The 20,629-nt window shown below is 43.3% G+C and overlaps 1 protein-coding gene across 7 annotated transcripts; it reads right to left on the bottom strand.

Annotated features, from left to right (window-relative positions):
- Nucleotides 1-1,745: 1,745 nt before the first annotated feature.
- On the bottom strand, nt 1,746-20,370 carry LOC100195912 (elongation factor 1-delta). Of its 7 annotated transcripts, none has more exons than XM_014123239.3 (10): nt 19,951-19,995; nt 19,063-19,092; nt 15,971-17,268; nt 11,658-11,778; nt 11,312-11,383; nt 3,247-3,331; nt 3,061-3,149; nt 2,547-2,750; nt 2,149-2,343; nt 1,746-1,998 (listed from the first exon to the last, which is right to left on the bottom strand). In XM_014123239.3, exons 3-10 carry the CDS (start codon nt 17,266-17,268, stop codon nt 1,960-1,962), a joined length of 2,103 nt encoding a protein of 700 aa, XP_013978714.3. In that variant the 5' UTR covers nt 19,063-19,092; nt 19,951-19,995; the 3' UTR covers nt 1,746-1,959. The 7 variants fall into 7 exon arrangements, with proteins under 7 accessions (XP_013978714.3, XP_082813132.1, XP_082813133.1 ...); XM_082957006.1 differs by lacking the exon at nt 19,951-19,995 and adding an exon at nt 19,447-19,507; XM_082957007.1 differs by lacking the exons at nt 15,971-17,268; nt 19,951-19,995 and adding an exon at nt 19,447-19,907.
- Nucleotides 20,371-20,629: the final 259 nt, after the last annotated feature.

Genomic DNA, 20,629 nt, shown 5'->3' with positions numbered 1-20,629 from the left:
CAATTATAGACGTCTATGTTAGGACCAACAATAGGCCAGTCGGGACCTGACCTCCGTGGACGTTGAAATTAAGGCTGGCCCGGGTGAAATCTGAAACAAACATAGATGTCTATGCTTGGCCAAGTCAAGGCCAGTCAAGACCATACGAAATCTGAACCATAAATCTTTTTCATGTGTATTGTATTTTAGAATCAATGTTACATTTTTTCTGACATTTCATATTCAATGTAACCATTTTCTGACATATTTTAGATTCCATTTTCTAACAAAAGTCATACTTGGTAACTTTTGTTCTTAATTCTTGATTTTTTTACTGGTCAGTTGCAGTCTTGTTGGTTCCAGGAGCAAATACTTGTGCATTTTTTGGCTGACAAAAACGGTATTATCCTTTCATTGTCAATGATTAATTAAGTAATCTATATATTAATGATAAGCCACTGTTGTCTTCTTTCGAAATAGTTAAATACAAGTTTTGACTCAAACCACTTCACTGAGCATGTATTGTGTTCAAGGTGATATTGTAATCAACCCCATTTCACATGTTTTCCCCTGCATAGCTAGTATATGGTAATAACAACCTATTCTTTATTTTGCTATGTTTCATAAAATTATATTTCAAAAAAGGCGTCAACACAGTTGACAATGGTCTCTCATCAGTGGGACATGATGGTAGTCACATTCTGTAATCAAGATTTGGTATTTGGTATTTATTTGGATCCACATTAGTCCACATGAAACATGACATATTGCATAGTACAGAACATTATTAGTCAAGGACTGAAATACATACATTTAAAATGTCTCACACAGCCTACATATCAGTACATACACACAATATCTAGGTCTAATACATAGTACTGTGCAAATTACAATACAAGATATATAAAATGGCTGTCTCTCTGCAGTCCACTTTTCTGCAGTAAGATGTTATTTTCCAGTGCATTCAGAAAGTATTCAGACCCCTTTACTTTTTCCACATTTTGTTATGCTACAGCCTTATTCTAAAATGGATTAAATTGTTTTATTCCCTCAATCTACACACAATACCCCTTACTGACAAAGCAAAAACAATTTGGGGGGCAAATGAGAGTTCCACAGGGATGCTGGGCCATGTTGACTCCAATGCTTCACACAGTTGTGTCAAGTTGTCCTTTGGGTGGTGGACCATTCTTGATACACATGGGAAACTGAGCTTGAAAAACTCAGCAGCGTTGCAGTTCTTGAAAAGCAAACCGGTGCACCTGGCCAGCCTCATTATTGCAATAATTAAATCGATATTAAATAAAGATGATTGTTTGAAGAAATGACCAAATCTCTCTCAGTACTGAATTCCCACGACATACTACCATACCCCGTTCAAAAGCACTTCAATCTTTTGTCTTGCCCATACAACCTCTGAATGGGTCACATACACAATCCATCTCAATGGTCTTAAAAATCCTTCTTTAACCTGTCTCTTCCCCTTCATCTACACAGATTGAATTTGATTTCACAGGTGACATCAATAAAGGGACCACACCTTTCATCTATATTCGCCTGGCTAGTCTGTCATAACAGAGCAAGTATTCCTAATGTTTTGTACACTCCAATGTATCTTGCTGCTACCTCATCTAGGGATGGATTTGACCCTTTTATTAACACAAGACAAACCAAACTTTGTCCATGAAGTTTACAATAAATGGTCATTTACAGTGGTTCCCAACCCTTACATGTGTGAATACCCAGAGAGAGAGACAAGAGAGGAGTTCAAGTGCACCAAAATCTCTTTATTATTAACCATGTGACACAAACAGCAGCAATGAATGGACAGGAAACATGACCAAGTAACCAAATGACACTATTCCCTATATAGTGCACTACTTTTGACCAGGGCCTATAGATTTCTGGTCAAAAGTAATGCATGTTATAGAGAATAGGGTGCCATGTGGGACGGGCCCAATGACGAGGAAGAGGGTGGAATCAAATCTTGTTGAAAGCTGCTACATCGACACTCTGGACCTGCAGAACAAGAGAATAGAGAACATTGATCAAGATAAACTACACAACAGTTTCCAACTGTCTCTCATTTGGGTAAGATAACCGTACAAGGACATACAGCATAGTATATTGTCAAAGGTGTGTGTGTGTGTGAATCATGCCTGTACTCACGTAGTCTTCAAACTTGGTGATCTCCTCCTCTAGCAGGTCTGTCCCCACCTTGTTGTCCTCAACAACACACTGGATCTGTAGCTTCCTGATACCATAACCCACTGGAACCAGCTTAGACTGACCCCACAGCAGACCGTCAGCAACAACAGACCTCACACACTCCTCCAGCTTAGCCATGTCTGTTTCATCATCCCACTGAGAGCAAAAGGGAGAGCAAAGAGGGGAAGGTGGAGAGAGAGGGGAGGGAGGCAAGGGGGAATAACATAACCGGAAGACATGAAGAAAGATTTGAATGTCATGAAAACACACTGGAACAAATATTCCATCGTAAATATTTATAAAATATTGTCTACTGATGGAGAGAGCATTAGGAAGAGTGGGTGGGGACTGTGACGTACAGGCTTGACATCTAATAGGATAGAAGACTTTGCGATGAGGGTGGGTTTCTTGGCCTTCTTCTCTGCGTACTCTTTCAGCCTCTGCTCTTTGATTCGCTCGGCCTCCGCATCCTCCTCATCATCACTGCCAAACAGGTCCATATCATCATCATCATCCTCCTCCTCAACTGGAGCACTGGTCGTCTTCAGCTGGACGGATGTGGCCTGAGGAGGAGAGGAGCACACCAATAATATGAGAAAAATATATGCCAGTTAACATTGTGTCCTGCCAGAAAGTACAATGACTCAGTCTGCACTAATAATAGTCCATAGCTACTCGTCTCCTTAGAATGATGCCATCTGTCGGAAGACAATGGCCACTAAGCATATGCTTCTATCCAAAGCAATTTACACTAAAATTAGTGATTGATTACATGTATGTGATCCTTGCGGAAAATGAACCCACGACCTTGTTTTTGCTAGCGCCATGCTCTTCCTAACTCAGCCACACAGGACCAGCGTGAGAGGGACTTACATTTGTACAGGGGGCTGGCGATGGGGATTTCTCCAGGACCGATACCCGACACTCCAACTTAGACAGAGCTGACCGCAGGTCCTCCACCACTGACAGAGACACACACGGGAAAGAGAGTCAGATAGATCACATGGAAGGAAGCATACAAGCACCTCTGAGTAAGATACACAGATGCCACACACACACCTTGGCGCAGACTGTGGTTCTCTAGTTCCAGGATCTTGATCTGTGTGACCAGTTCCCCTTGATCTCCTGTCCCATTAGCTGCACTCTGAACACAAACACACACGTAAGTCAATATGTCACTTTCAGCAGATCACCAGCAACCTCTACTGGCCAAACCCAGGTAACATGATCAGTTAAATCGAAGACAATAGGGTAAACAACAGATCTGTCACATGTTGTGTTCATAAATAAATACAGCTGTTGGCAGAGAGAGAATAGACAATGAATGACAGCTACAATTACAGCTGATGCAATGCTCCTCCCACTCAGGAAGAAAGAGTGTAGAAAGGATGGGCATTGGTAATTTTTTAACTATTCGAATAATATAAAACAACATTTGGATACCCAGATAGTTAACATTTAAAATAAAAAAAAACTACTCGACCAATTAGAAAGACAGAAAATGCCACAAAAGCAGACAGTGTGCTGTTTTCAGACTTTTCTTTAACTGATGCCGTTAGCCTAGCCCTAGGATGATGTTCACCATCATGGAACTGATTCAGTTTTCACTAAAAGTTCTGGTGAGTGTTTTGCATTGATCTGTGTAAGGTCTTGTGGAACCTCCGTTGGTGCGTGCCTGTAGGGTAAATCACCAATTGAAGTGGGGAAAACAGCATACCATTGTCAGGGCTGACTGGAGGGCTAAAAGCACCATGATAGTAAAATGTATTTTCATGTAAAACTCAACCCATAGCCCACAAGATAGAAAATGAGCTTGAAAAGACTTCTAGATAAAGCTTCTTCATTATTTTTAGCTTTTTCATTGGCCTAAAAGTTTTGGGGACAAATGAATACGCTCACAAGTGTTAGAATACAAACGTTCGGATATCCAATTAACATTGCCCATCCCGAGTCTATGGTTTTGGTGATGATCAGAGGAGCTTTCAGTAGACCCTTCTAACATTCTACAGAGAAGGGTCCAAACATAAGAGGTCTGACACTGACCAATCACAACTCCTAAAAAATATATATATAATAAATACACACACGTCCATCTTAGCAACACCCCAGAGGAGGGTGGACAGGGAAGACCATGGAAATGGACAGACAGAGAAAAGCATGTCCATTATACAGGGAGAATAAAGTGGATAGGGGTGAAAGGAGGGTCAGGGTGGCTGACCAGAAAAAGGGTTTGTCTGTGTGTGTGTGTTGTGTGTGACACATTGCTCTCAGTAAGGGGTAGCTAGCTACTGTCACACAGGGTGGGACACTTACAGGATAGTGGTTCTGGGGTTGACCAGAGTCTCTGCTAGGTAACAGTGAATTCTTCAGCTGTAGGGTTGGGAGGGAGGGAAGGAAGGAAGGAAGGAAGGAAGGAAGGAAGGAAGGAAGGAGAGAGCTGAATGAAGTTGAAGGTGCTGAGAGGACAGTGGTTGAAAGGAAACAGAGCTACAGGAGGAATCAGGCAGAGGTATACCCAGGACTGGCCTACAGGAGGGTTCGGGCAGAGGTATACCCAGGACTGGCCTACAGGAGGGTTCGGGCAGAGGTATACCCAGGACTGGCCTACAGGAGGGTTCGGGCAGAGGTATACCCAGGACTGGCCTACAGGAGGGTTCGGGCAGAGGTATACCCAGGACTGGCCTACAGGAGGGTTCGGGCAGAGGTATACCCAGGACTGGTCTACAGGAGGGTTCAGGCAGAGGTATACCCAGGACTGGCCTACAAGAGGGTTCGGGCAGAGGTATACCCAGGACTGGTCTACAGGAGGGTTCGGGCAGAGGTATACCCAGGACTGGCCTACAGGAGGGTTCGGGCAGAGGTATACCCAGGACTGGTCTACAGGAGGGTTTGGGCAGAGGTATACCCAGGACTGGTCTACAGGAGGGTTCGGGCAGAGGTATACCCAGGACTGGTGTACACGAGGGTTCAGGCAGAGGTATAGCCAGGACTGGTCTACGGGGGAACTGGCAGAGGAATGAAAGGTTAAGTCAGTCACGCAAGAAATCATACAAACAGATATCTTGCTTCAGCAGGTTATACCTGCATAAACCCACACACACCCCTGAGGCTTAAACCAGTGTTATGAGCCACAACATGCTACTCAAACATGCAGGAATGGCTAGGACTGAAATGAACCACAGACAAAAACACTTTAGATGGCTCATGAAATCACACTTTTGGATTTCATGTTAGCTAAACCAGAGCATGAAAATCAAAAACACACCTGTTTGTTCTCTAAGTGCAAGTGATAGGCCTGGGTTGTGTTCACTAGAAACCAAAAGGAAGAAAACCAACTGAAATGGGGCACGATTACCTTAACTTGTCCAATAAGAGACTTGTTTTCATTGCAAAACTATTTACATTGCATGCACTAATGAATACAACCCAGGGTATTCAAGGTTATTGTCAGTAGCTCAGGGTCAACATAAACACAACTTAGCTGCAGTCAAAACAGAATGTTGCTGTGAAACAGTCTTAGCTGGGTGGTCAGATATGGCCAGTTCAGTAAAGATATCTCCCCCCACACACACACACACACACACACACAGTCAAAAGTCTGAACACACCTACTCATTCAAGGAATTTTCTTTATTTTCTACATTGTAGAATGATAGTGAAGACATCCTTCCCTGTAGCTCAGTTGGTAGAGCATGGTGATTGCAATGCCAGGGTTGTGGGTTCGATTCCCACGGGGGGCCAGCACAGAAAAAAAAATAAAAAATGTATGAAATGAAATGTATGCATTCACTACTGTAAGTCTACTAAAATGTAAATGTACATCAAAACTATTTAATAACACATATGTTTCAAGGTGGGAACCACATACACGGAGATCATCTGTTCAGCTACTCTGCATCTCACAAAGACAGTGGTTGGAACCAAAAATCTGAAATTTGGACTCAGAAAGGGACATATTTCCATTGCTTGCATTTCTTGGCCCAAGCAAGTCTCTTCTTCCTAGTAGTGGTTTCTTTGCAGCAATTTGACCATGAAGGCCTGATTCACGCAGTCTCCTCTGAACAGTTGATGTTGAGATGTGTCTGTTACTTGAACTCTGTGAACCATTAATTTGGGCTACAATCTGAGGTGCAGTTAACTCTAATGAACTTATCCTCTGCAGCAGAGGTAACTCTGGGTCTTCCTTCCCTGTGGCAGTCCTCATGAGAGCCAGTTTCATCATAGCGCTTGATGGTTTTTGCGACTGCACTTGAAGAAACTTTCAAGGTTCTTGACATTTTCCGTATTGACTGACCTTCATGTCTTAAAGTAATGATGGACTGTCGTTTCTCTTTGCTTATTTGAGCTGTTCTTGCCATAATATGGACTTGGTCTTTTACCAAATAAGGCCATCTTCTGTATACCACCCCTACCTTGTCACAACACAACTAATTGGCTCAAACGCATTAAGGAAAAAAATTCCACAAATTAACTTAACAAGGCACACCTGTTAATTGAAATGCATTCCAGGTGACTACCTCATGAAGCTGGTTGAGAGAATGCAGAGTGTGCAAAGCTGTCATCGAGGCAAAGGGTGAAGAATCTTTGAAGAATCTCAAATATATTTTGATTTGTTTAACAGTTTTTTGGTTACTACATGATTCCATGTGTTATTTCATAGTTTTGATGTCTTCACTGGTATTCTACAATGTAGAAAATAGTACAAATACAAACCCTTGAACGAGTAGTTGTCCAAACTTCTGACTGGTTCTGTGTGTGTAATATATATTATTGGCTATTTCAGCCAAAACCGTTGGGTGACAGGTGTATAAAATAGAGCACAGCCATGCAATCTCAATAGACACACATTAGCAGTAGAATGGCCTTACTGAAGAGCTCAGTGACTTTCAACGTGGCACCGTCATAGGATGCCAGCCACCCTTCCAACAAGTCAGTTCTTCACATTTCTGCCCTGCTAGAGCTGCCCCGGTCAAGTATAAGGGCTTTTATTGTGAAGTGGAAATGTCTAGGAGCAACAATGGCTCAGCCGCAAAGTGGTAGGCCACTCAAGCTCACAGAACAGGACCGTTTTAGAAAAATAGTCTGTCCTCGGTTACAACACTCACTACAGAGTTCCAAACTACCTCTGAAACAACTGTTCGTTGGGAGCTTCATGAAATGGGTTACCATGGCCAAGCAGCAGCACACAAGCCAAAGATCACCATGTGCAATGCCAAGTGTCAGCTGAAGTGGGGTAAAACTCACTGCCATTGGACTCTGGAGCAGTGGAAACGCATTCTCTGGAGTGATGAATCACGCTTCATCTGGCAGTCTGATGGACGTATCTGGGTTTGGCGGATGCCAGGAGAACGCTACGTGCCCCAATGCATAGTGCCAACTTTGTTGGTTTTTATTTTACACTTCATTTAGTAAATATTTTCTTAACTATTTCTTGAACTGCATTGTTGGTTAAGGGCTTATATGTAAGAATTTTACAGTAAAGTCTACACCTGTTGTATTCGGCGCATGTGGCAAATACAATTTGGTTTGAACTGTAACGTTTGGTGGAGGAGGAATAATGGTCTGGGTTTTTTTTTTTTTTTTTTTTTTCATGGTTCGGGTTAGGCCCCTTAGTTCCAGTGAAGGGAAATCTTAATGCTACAGCATACAATGACATTCTAGATGATTCTGTGCTTCCAACTTTGTGGCAACAGTTTAGGGAAGGCACTTTCCTGTTTCAGCATGACAATGCCCCCGTGCACAAAGTGAGATCCATACAGAAATGGTTTGTTGAGATTTGGATGTAAGAACTTGACTGGCCTGCACAGAGTCCTGACCTCAACCCTATCAAACACCTTTGGGATGAATTGGAACGTTGACTGCGAGCCAGGCCTAATCGCCCAACATCAGTGCCCGACCTCACTAATGCTCTGGTGGTTGACTGGAAGCAAGTCCCAGCAGCAATGTTTCAACATCTAGTGGAAAGCCTTCCTAGAAGAGTGGAGACTGTTATAACAGCCAGCAAAGACGGGACCAACTCCATATTAATGCCCATGATTTTGGAATGAGATGTTCAACGAGCAGGTGTCCACATACATTGGTCATGTGTGTGGGTGGGGTCTTGGACCAGGTAACACACTACAAAAGATGATCTACAGTACCATGCAACCGTTTTAGGCAGGTGTGAAAAGATGCTGTAAAGTAAGAATGCTTTCAAAAATAGACATTAATAGTTTATATTTATCAATTAACAAATTGCAAAGTGAGTGAACGGAAGAAAAATCTACATCAAACCAATATTTGGTGTGACCACCCTTTGCCTTCAAAACAGCATCATTTCTTCTAGGTACACTTGCACACAGTTTTTGAAGGAACTCGGCAGGTAGATTGGCCCAAACATCTTGGAGAACTAACCACAGTTCTTCTGTGGATCTAGGCAGCCTCAGGTGCTCCTCTCTCTTCGTGTAATCCCAGACAGACAGACTCGATGATGTTGAGATCAGGGCTCTGTGGGGGCCGTACTATCACTTCCAGGACTCCTTTTACACTGAAGATAATTCTTAATGACTTTCGCTCTATGTTTGGGGTCGTTGTCATGCTGCAGAATACATTTGGGGCCAATCAGATGCCTCCCTGATGGTATTGCATGACAGATAAGTATCTGCCTGTACTTCTCAGAATTGAGGAGACCATTAATTCTGACCAAATCCCCAACTCCATTTGCAGAAATGCAGCCCCAAACTTGCAAAGAACCTCCACCATGCTTCACTGTTGCCTGCAGACACTCATTCATGTACCGCTATCAGCCCTTCGGCAAACAAACTACCTTCTGCAACAGCCAAATATTTCAAATATTTCAGTCCAGAGCACCTGCTGCCATTTTGCTGCACCCCAGTTCCTGTGTTTTCGTGCACAGTTGAGTCGCTTGGCCTTGTTTCCACGTCGGAGGTATGGCTTTTTGGCCGCAAGTCTGACCAGATTTCTCCGGACAGTAGATGGGTATAACAGGTTCCCACTGTTTTCTGCCAATTCTGAGCTGATGGTACTGCTGGACATCTTCCGATTGCGAAGAGAAGTAAGCTTGATATGTCTTTCATCTGCTGCAGTAAGTTTCCCTTGGCCGACCACTACGCAGTGGGGGTCCTCAACGTTGCCCGTTTCTTTGTGCTTCTTCAAAAGAGCTTGGACAGCACATCTGGAAACCCCTGTCTGTCTTGAAATTTCTGCCAGGGAGAGACCTTGCTGATGCAATATAACTACCTTGTGTCTTGTTGCTGTGCTCAGTCTTGCCATGGTGTATGACTTTTGACAGTAAAAGTATTTGATCCCCTGCTGATTTTGTACGTTTGCCCACTGACAAAGAAATGATAAGTCTATCATTTTAATGGTAGGTTTATTTGAACAGTGAGAGACAGAATAACAACAAAAATATCCAGAAAAACGCATGTCAAAAATGTTATAAATTGATTTGCATTTAATGAAGGAAATAAGTATTTGACCCCCTCTCAATCAGAAAGATTTCTGGCTCCCAGGTGTCTTTTATACAGGTAACGAGCTGAGATTAGGAGCACACTCTTAAAGGGAGTGCTCCTAATCTCAGCTTGTTACCTGTATAAATGACACCTGTCCACAGAAGCAATCAATTAATCAGATTCCAAACTCTCCACCATGGCCAAGACCAAAGAGCTCTCCAAGGATAGCTCTCCAAGGCTCTCAGGGAAAAGATTGTAGACCTACACAAGGCTGGAATGGGCTACAAGACCATCGCCAAGCAGCTTGGTGAGAAGGTGACAACAGTTGGTGCGATTATTCGCAAATAGAAGAAACACAAAAGAACTGTCAATCTCCCTCGGCCTGGGGCTCCATGCAAGATCTCACCTCGTGGAGTTGCAATGATCATGAGAATGGTGAGGAATCAGCTGGGACCATAGTCACCAAGAAAACAATTGGTAACACATTACGCCGTGAAGGACTGAAATCCTGCAGTGCCCGCAAGGTCCCCCTGCTCAAGAAAGCACATATACATGCCCGTCTGAAGTTTGCCAATGAACATCTGAATGATTCAGAGGACAACTGGGTGAAAGTGTTGTGGTCAGATGAGACCAAAATGGAGCTCTTTGGCATCAACTCAACTCGCCGTGTTTGGAGGAGGAGGAATGCTGCCTGTGACCCCAAGAACATCATCCCCACGTCAAACATGGAGGTGGAAACATTATGCTTTGGGGGTGTTTTTCTGCTAAGGGGACAGGACAACTTCACCGCATCAAAGGGACGATGGACGGGGCCATGTACCCTCAAATCAAGGGTACATGGCCAGGGCATTGAAAATGGGTCGTGGATGGGTATTCCAGCATGACAATGACCCAAAACACACGGCTAAGGCAACAAAGGAGTGGCTCAAGAAGAAGCACATTAAGGTCCTGGAGTGGCCTAGCCAGTCTCCAGACCTTAATCCCATAGAAAATCTGTGGAGGGAGCTGAAGGTTCGAGTTGCCAGACGTCAGCCTCGAAACCTTAATGACTTGGAGAAGATCTGCAAAGAGGAGTGGGACAAAATCCCTCCTGAGATGTGTGCAAACCTGGTGGCCAACTACAAGAAACGTCTGACCTCTGTGATTGCCAACAAGGGTTTTGCCACCAAGTACTAAGTCGTGTTTTGCAGAGGGGTCAAATACTTATTTCCCTCATTAAAATGCTAATAATTTGATAACATTTTTGACATGCGTTTTTCTGGATTTGTTTGTTGTTATTCTGTCTCTCACTGTTCAAATAAACTTACCATTAAAATTATAGACTGATAATTTCTTTGTCAGTGGGCGAACGTACAAAATCAGCAGGGGATCAAATACTTTTTTCCCTCACTGTACAAGAATTGATGCTGTTTTGAAGGCAAAGGTTGGTCACACCAAATATGGATTTGATTGAGATTTTTCTTCTGTTCACTCACTTTGCATTTAGTTCATTGCTAAATATAATATATTAACATGTCTATTTTTGAAAGCATTCTTACTTTCCAACATTTTTACATACCTGCCTAAAACCTTTGCACAGTACTGTATATTAAAAGGTGATGATCTTACTTTCAGTGCAGCTTTAAAGCAGATGGGGTGTATGAAGGCTCAGATGTGTATTATATTACACTCACTCCTGCTAGGGACTTCTGGATGTTTTCTCTGGCCCGGGCTATGTCCTGCAGGATGCTGTTGGCTCCCAGCTCCTATAGGGTAAAGTACAGGGACCAGGTCAAACACTGATGTACACACACACACACACACACACACACACACACACACACACACACACACACACACACACACACACACACACACACACACACACACACACACACACACACACACACACACACACACACACACACACACACACACACACACACACACACACACACACACACACACACCAGAGAGGTGGAGACATGTTTGAGGAAGAGACAATTCTCACACACACACAGAGAGAGAGAAACAACTTACTTGTGCTGGGTGTGAGGTGCCATTCATGCGTTCGTAGAAATGTCTCTCTGCCTCATCGTAGCGAAGTTTATCAAACCAGATCTTCTCCTGAGTTAGGTAGTCTACTGCTGCACTCATGGTGCTACAGAGAGGGAGAGGAAGCAGATATGAGAAGAGAGAGGGACAGAAGAGGGAGAAGGAGAAAGGGATCTAATGTTTAGTAATTCAGTGAGTCCATTAGACTGTTTGTATCCCTCTGTTTTAACAATCTGTGTCCCACTACAGACAACCCCCCCCCCCCCCCCGCCCATCCTTAGAAGTAAGATAAATTAGGGGCACGACTTTCACTGGGCACTGCATATTTGTCCCCCCAGTTTTATCATTGGATTGTGATACAAAAAGCAGCATCGTTGTGCTTTAGGACCATGCAGATGCCTCAGAGCAGTCAGGTAGGCTGTTTGGTGGTTTCAGACGGCTGGATTTAGGACTGTGCAGACACCACAGAGCATGCGAACAGAGGCAGCTGTTGTCTGTGTGTGGTGTGCTTTTTCTCTGGGAGTTGTAAAAGCAAGCAGAGCAGAGCAGAAACTTGCTACTCTTTATTTGATTGATGTAGCTGGCAAAGTAAGTGCTGTTTGACCTAACAAATAATTATTTTCCCAGTGCTGAGATAGTAGTGTAACTGACATGTAACGTTAGCTAATGTTTCATTCCATCTTGACTTAAGATCTGTCTGGAGTGAATGAACTGACGTAAGCTAGCTAGTAGCTACCACAGCCAATTCAACTCAAGCCATCTGTCAGGTAGTGGCTTGCGAAAGTATTCACCCCTCTGGCATTTTTCCTATTTTGTTGCCTTACAACCTGGAATTAAATTAGATTTTTTAGGGGTTTGTATCACTTGATTTACACAACATGCCTACCACTTTGAAGATGTAAACATTTTTTTTTTTGTGAAACAAACAAATAAGACAAAAAAAAAAAGACTTAGCGGTGCATAACTATTCACCCCCCACCCAAAGTCAATACTTTGTAGAGAGACTTTTTTGCAGTAATTACAGCTGCAAGTCTCTTGGGGTATGTCTGTAAGCTTGGCACATCTAGCCACTGGGATTTTTGCCCATTCTTCAAGGCAAAACAGCTCCAGCTCCTTCAAGTTGGATGGGTTCCGCTGGTGTACAGCAATCTAAGTCATACCACAGATTCTCAACTGGATTGAGGTCTGGGCTTTGACTAGGCCATTCCAAGACATTTAAATGTTTCCCCTTAAACCACTCAAGTGTTGCTTTAGCAGTATGCTTAGGGTCATTGTCCTGCTGGAAGGTGAACCTCCATCCCAGTCTCAAATCTCTGGAAGACTGAAACAGGTTTCCCTCAAGAATTTCCCTGTATTTAGCACTATCCATCATTCCTTCAATTCTGACCAGTTTCCCAGTGCCTGCCGATGAAAAACATCCCCACAGCATGATGCTGCCACCACCATGCTTCACTGTGGGGATGGTGTTCTCAGCGTGAAGGGTTTACATCAGATACAGCATTTTTTTTGATTACGTTTACATTTTAGTAATTTAGCAGACGCTCTTATCCAGAGCGACTTACAGTAGTGAATACATACATTTAATTTTCATTTCATGCATTTTTTATTTTTTTATTTTTTTGTACTGGCCCCCCGTGGGAATCAAACCCACAACCCTGGCGTTGCACACACCATGCTCTACCAACTGAGCCACAGGGAAGGCGTTGATGGCCAAAAAGCTAAATTTTAGTCTCATCTGACCAGAGTACCTTCTTCCATATGTTTGGGGAGTCTCCCACATGCCTTTTAGCAAATACCAGATGTGTTTGCTTATTTTTTATTTAAGCAATGGCTTTTTTAATCTGGCCACTCTTCCGTAAAGCCCAGCTCTGTACAGCTTAAAGTGGTCCTATGGACAGATACTCCAATTTCCACTGTGGAGCTTTGCAGTTCCTTCAAGGTTATCTTTGGTCTCTTTGTTGCCTCTCTGATGAATGCCCTCCTTGCCTGGTCTGTGAGTTTTGGTGGCCGGCCCTCTCTTGGCAGGTTTGTTGTGATGCCATATTCTTTCAATTTTTTTTATAATGGATTTAATGGCGCTTCGTGGGATGTTCAAAGTTTCAGATATTTTTTTATAACCCAAGACTGATCTGTACTTCTCCACAACTTTGTCCCTGACCTGTTTGGAGAGCTCCTTGGTCCTCATGGTGCCGCTTGCTTGGTGGTGCCACTTGCTTAGTGGTGTTGCAGACACTGAGGCCTTTCAGAACAGGTGTGTGTATATATATATATATATATATATATATATATATACACACACACACACTGAGATCATGTGACACTTAAATTCCACCTGTGTGCAATCTAACTAATTATGTGACTTCTGAAGGCAATTGGTTGCACCAGATCTTATTTAGTGGCTTCATAGCAAAGGGGGTGAATACATATGCAAGCACCACTTTTTCGTTTTTAATTTGTTGAAACAAGTTATTTTTTCCCTTTCACTTCACCAATTTGGACTATTTTGTGTGTCCATTACATGAAATCCAAATAAAAATCTATTTAAATTACAGGTTGTAACGCAACAAAATAGGAAAAACGTCAAGGGGGATGAATATTTTTGCAAGGCACTGTAGTATCTAACAGCTGTTGTGTGTATGGAAATGTTTTGTAGCCTAAGTTTTGTCCTGTTTCAACAGAAGTAAATTAACTTGGCTTGTTTTCACCTGTTGATGTACCATTACAGCTAGTCAAAAGTTGGCTAACGTTAGATATTATTTTTGCGCCAATCACAGTCAGTATGGCAATAACATTATTCATCTGCCAGTTTCCCTAGCCAATTCCCTACTTTTCACACTGACACTGTATACACAGCTCTACAGGCTTTACTGTCATGATGCACAGTCAGTACACAACACTATGCTCATCATGTCTTAGCAGGATCAGATGGTGACAGGGGTCTCAGCAACCAGGGAAGACCGGTCTGACAGCGCTGAGGTGAACTTTTCCAGATGCAACACTTTATTCTCTATGTGCAGCAAACACTGGACAAGCCTGAAGCTGCAAAGACAACTATTTTAAGGCAAGCTGAAAAACCTCTAAAGTTGATTTCCAAACTGTATTAAGGGTTGATAGAGGCTTTTCCAGATGACACAAAACATGTTAAACAAAAATGTGAGGAAGACCTGGGAGACACTACTGATGAATGGATACAGATGTTTAAATGCCCAGTCATGTTCATATAATCTCAGACATAAATTATTGCCATTTAAGACCATCCATAAAACGTACTATATCCCAGGGTAACTGAATATCATGCACTCAGAAATTGAATTCCTCTGCTGGAGATGTAAAACACAAAAGGGGACATATTTCAATATATTATGTTCTTGTGAAGACTGGCAAAGAGTATGTTCTTTTATCTCAGCATATCTACAGATTCTTCCTGTTTTTGTTTGCTTGGAAATGTTGACACTGGAGACTTATCAGAAGAAACTGTGTAACCTAGCATTCATAGTGGCTAAGAAATGCATTGCCTATAATTGGAAGGGTCGTGAACCATTTAGAAATTACAACACTTGTTGTACATAGTTTCCCCCCCACATTTGGTCTCACATTCATAGAGTTCAATGACTATATCAAGCTTGTGACTCTACAAATTTGTATGATGCATTTTCTGTTTGTTTTGGTTGTGTTTCAGATTTTGTGCCCAATAGAAATGAATGGTAAATAATGTATTGTGTCATTTGAGTCACTTTTATTGTAAATAAAAACAAATGCTTTCAAGCACTTCTACATTAATGTGGATGCTACCAAGATTACAGATAATCCTGAATGAATTGTGAATAATGACGTGTCAGAAAGTTACAGATGCACAAATGTATCATACCCCTAAGACATGCTAACCATTACAATAACAGAGGAGGTTAGCATTTGTGTGGTGGGTATGATATGTGTTTCTATAACTCTCACTCATCATTATTCCTGATTTATTCAGAATTATCCATAATCATAGTAGCATCCACATTCATTTAGAAGTGTTTAGAAACATTCTATTCTTATTTATGTCCCCCCCCCCCACACACACTTCTAAAACCAAAGTTGCGCCCCTGGGATAAATCTTTGATGACCACCAACATTGAGTAAAATAAATAATCATGCAAGTCAAAAATGAAAAGAGTAAAGCAAAAAAAAAAGTGACAAATGAGCAAATAAAAACACAGAAAACAAGTTAAAGAAATCAAAAGGCAATGAAAAGGAGATCGTCAAATGAAGCTGGTTTTGTTTGTGGAGGTCAAGACTCCTGGAATGGGTCATACTTGTCCCTCAGAGGGCCGTTGCATGCGACCGGGAATGCTGGCGATGACGTTGCAAACGCCGCAGTATCTTCTTCCCCAAGAGCCCCCTCCTCTCTGTTGGCTACTGTTGACTCCACAGGTACATTCTGGTGATAACCGTAGAAACGTCTCTCTGCATCCTCGTAGCGACCCCGGTCTAGCCACACCCTCTCACTGTCCGGATGAAGGAAGTAACAGACTCCTCCCACTGACATGGTCACACCTTCCTCATCTGTGACGTCAGCAGGCTCCTCCTCCTCCTGAATGGTGCGCAGAGAGTGATAGACTTCGGCCTTCCCCTGTGAGACCATAGGTGCTTCTTCTAAAACTTCCTCCTCTTCCATAAGACTCTGTGGGTGGTCGCCAATACCCCTGGAGGTTGAGTGAGCGTTAGGGTTGGTACGTGAGGTGGAGGCTCCACCAACCAGGTTGTTGCAGGTATGAAAGCGGTTGTTGCCGTAGAGGCTCTGGTAGAAGGCCGCCTCGGCCCGGTCGTAAAGAGGCTTCTGCAGCCACACGTGCCTCAGCAGCTCCATGGGGAGACAGGGCAGCCCATTCATCAGCTGACCAGGGGCCTGGGCCGAGGTCAGTGGGGAGGCCGCCTGCGGGGTCTGGGCCAGGGACAGGTACCCCTCGTCTGGTGTGGCGGCGCTGTTTGCGGGGAGGGCCGGGAAGTCTGGGGCTGCTGGCTGCAGGGGCTCTGCAAAAACACAACGCTCTTCAGCTACTATGGTTGGAGGGGTGATTGGATGGTTCGGGGCAGGGGGTGAGGGTTGAGGGGAGGTGGGGTGGTTGTCAGCAGCCAGGGCAGAGGGCGAGGGTGAGCTGCTTGGCCGTGTCTTCGCCCCGTTGGCAGAGCGTGCCAACCAGCACTGATACAGACTCTCAGCCTGCTCATACACACCGCGGTCAAACCACACAGATTCACACTCAGACCGCATGCCGAGCAGGACCATGCTGGGGGAGTCAGGGACAGGGGCGTGGCTACTGTCCCCCTGGCCAGGTGGTGGAGGCGGATGCATCTCCACGGCAATGAATGTAGGGTGGTTGTCGGGTTGAGCAGAGCGTTTCCGACGGCGACGGCTCTTCCCACTGCGTTTCCGGTTGCCGTCTCCATTCACGCTGCTGCTCTCTGGGGAGGACAAAGAGATACCACCCCTGTTCCTCTGACCCCCCTCTACTGCCACCTCATTGGTGCAGTCCACCTGGCAGCGGTTGGGAGGGAGATCAGGAACAGACTGATCCATTGCTGAACACGGGGGTTTCCACTGAGACAGCATCTTTGATCCGAAGCAGAGAAAAAGGGAGAGAGGGACAGGCTAGAGGGTTAGTGACACAGAGGAGAGAAGTTTAGAGAGACATATAAATTCATCCATTGGACTCTGCCATTTTTGCTTTGTAATGGATCAATCCCAGAATGCATTGAGGCATGCAGGAAGAGAAAGAAGAAGAACAGACAAAGAGCCAGATCCAGCAGACCAAGGTCGGATGAATGATGAACTGAATGATGTTCACTTCACCGGTTGTGTTCGAAGAGCACAAACAGGAGAAAACATCTTCAAAGTGTTCACCAAGTAGTACAGGCTAGCGCCTCCGTTTCACAAGTTTAACTCCTATTTCATGCCTTCTGAACACAAGCCCTCATGTCCAATGTTATATTCTGGAGTTCTTAGAATTCTCATACGTCGGAGGGTAGCCAATAGTAGATGTCTCTGGATAAACAGCCTCTATTCAGGTCCACTTATATTCTTTATATGGCAACCAATAGATGCCATCATGGCCAACTAAAGAACTTGAATCACAAGCAAATGCAAAATAAATAAATAATACAATTATGCATATTCTGCATGCAAACTGAAAAAGTTGCTGCATAACCTTAAAGGGCAGAAAGTAAAATATGATCACTCAGCAAGTTTGGTGAGGGGTGTTGTTGAATGAATGGCGTGATAACAGGAACAGCACTGGAATGATAGATAAGATCTAATGCAGGTAGGACCAACCTCACAATGCTGAGCATCCCAAGTGGCACCCTATTCCCTTTATAATGCATTAAGGCTCTGGTCAAAAGTAGTGTACTATAAAGTACAACTCATACAACTCATCCAGAACGCCGCAGCCCGTCTGGTGTTCAACCTTCCCAAGTTCTCTCACGTCACCCCGCTCCTCCGCTCTCTCCACTGGCTTCCAGTTGAAGCTCGCATCCGCTACAAGACCATGGTGATTGCCTACGGAGCTGTGAAGGGAACGGCACCTCCATACCTTCAGGCTCTGATCAGGCCCTACACCCAAACAAGGGCACTGCGTTCATCCACCACTGGCCTGCTGGCCCCCCTACCTCTGAGGAAGCACAGTTCCCGCTCAGCCCAGTCAAAACTGTTCGCTGCTCTGGCACCCCAATGGTGGAACAAGCTCCCTCACGACGCCAGGACAGCGGAGTCAATCACCACCTTCCGGAGACACCTGAAACCCCATCTCTTTAAGGAATACCTAGGATAGGATAAAGTAATCCTTCTACCCCCCCTTAAAATATTTAGATGCACTATTGTAAAGTGGTTGTTCCACTGGATATCATAAGGTGAATGCACCATTTTGTAAGTCGCTCTGGATAAGAGCGTCTGCTAAATGACTTAAATGTAAAAATGTAATAAAGAGAATAGGGTGAGATTTGGGACGAATCCTGTATGTTCTGTGTACACATCATAGAATCCTAGATTCTATACAGTAGACTACACAACATAGACTGCCACAGCAAAGACTTGAGTTATTAGCAGTCCAGGATGAAGCTGTGGTTTTGATGGCGGGCAAATCATGCATAATTCATACCATAGTGAAACAGGAAACACATTTCCTTATAGCCATCTAGATGTGTTTTTCCCCCAATCGTTTTTTAGTACTACTAATAGAAACAACTTGGCTGTAGTCCTATTAACAATATATATTAGAGATTATTTTTATTGTTAGAATTATTTCACCTTGATAGTTTGGCCGTTAAGAAAATGATTTCCTGCATGATAGGCATGTAAAACACCTTATAGTTGGCCTATATACAAAAAAAATAAACGAATGTAACTCACCTTCCTTGGTGAGTGTGTGAGACCAAACAACTTTCGTGATTAGAATGCGCAACACGTTATTTTCATCCATTCCGCCGCGAGCCATGAACAAAGCAAACAAACATTATAAAACTGCATACCGGCCTACAGGAAAATCAACACCTTGGGAATAGGCTACAGCATAGGCGTGTACAGTAGGCCTAAGTATAAAAGTGTGACAGCCTCAAGAATTGGCTAAACGTGCCTTTGGTTGGGGGGACTATTTTAAGACTGCGTGATTGCAAAGAAAACGTTTATATTTTTGTGTCATTCAATTAATAATCTAATAATTATTATTATTATAATAATAACCTAAACCACATTTTACTAAACGTATGACAAAGACTAATGTAATAGGCTACTCACTTCTCCAATTCTTGAGAGCATATAACAAGGGGACATAGGCATAAGAGGTTGTTATTTGAGACAGTGTTAAAAATCACATTGAAACATTGTATCAACAGCGGTGTTATTCCTTTGATGGCCATGTTACAATGTAACAATTTAACGTCACCGGCTCACTGTCACTGATATAACATACGTCATGTCGACATCTTCCGTCGCTCTCAAGACATCGAGGCAGGTGGTGCCACTTCCAAATGGAAGCCTTTGTAAACTAAAACGTTATAGCCACCCGTCTAGCTTCATTAGCAATGAATTCTCTGAAAAATTACGTATTTTCTGATGTCGGAGAATAGCAGCTTCTGTTGATATTCATATTTAGCCGGTCGGGCCCGGTTTGGACGCTCATGGCTGTCACAACATTTATTTTCTTGACCGTTTACATTAGCTCTCCCTTACACCAAACAATTTGACTAGCGGCTAACATGTTCATTCCCCGGTTGGAAAAGCGAGCTGTCAGTTACTTACTGTTCTGTATTTTGATAGTTAACGGGTCCGGTGTTCCCGGTGTGCTTATTCAGTTGGGAGCCGAGAACAGAAAGGGAGAATAGAATAAGCGTAAACCGAAGGGGTGTGGGGGACAAGGGCCCTACTTTTTAAACGCCCGGTTGCTGCACGGTTGATTCACATATATCCTACTGAAAATATTTTAGAATTATAATATTATTTAAGTCTGGAACAGTGTGTAGTCATAATTTACCTTTTATTAATTTGTTCAATCAGTTTTTTCCAGGATTGGTATACTCCCATTCAATACGCACTGCGCTTGCACATGACAGAATAAGGAACTGATGAATAAAACGTAATTTCTTCCGCCAGCAGGGGTCCCTTGATTTCAGACTGGGACCGCTCAAAATCATGTCACACTGATTTTTTTTTGTTTCATATTTGTCTGGAATAAAAAAAATGTGGGATAGTTTTCAAATTAAATAAATAAAATGCAGAAAACCCAAGTAAGGTGAATTGTATGTAACATCTGTAACTTGATAGGCCACACTTTAGAAGAATGGAAATGTACTTTTAGTACATTAATGTACAGTACCACTCAAATACATTGTAAGTAATTTCCAATATCATATTATGTGCAGGCTCTATAAGGACCATCTGAATTAACAGTGTGAATGTACAGCACCTGTTCATAGCCATC

Source organism: Salmo salar, chromosome 10 (assembly GCF_965601325.2).
Source record: "Salmo salar chromosome 10, fSalSal1, whole genome shotgun sequence".
NCBI classification, from domain to species: domain Eukaryota; kingdom Metazoa; phylum Chordata; class Actinopteri; order Salmoniformes; family Salmonidae; genus Salmo; species Salmo salar.
This window is presented reverse-complemented; position numbering and strand designations above follow the sequence as displayed.

Coding starts and splice junctions, on each gene's coding strand:
- LOC100195912 (XM_082957006.1), bottom strand. CDS start 19,488: ATGCCTATGTCCCCTTGTTATATGCTCTCAAGAATTGGAGAA. Junction 17,269..19,062: donor TCACACACTCACCAAGGAAG/GTGAGTTACATT, acceptor TTCGGATCAAAG/ATGCTGTCTCAGTGGAAACC. Junction 11,384..11,657: donor GCACCTCACACCCAGCACAA/GTAAGTTGTTTC, acceptor TTTACCCTATAG/GAGCTGGGAGCCAACAGCAT.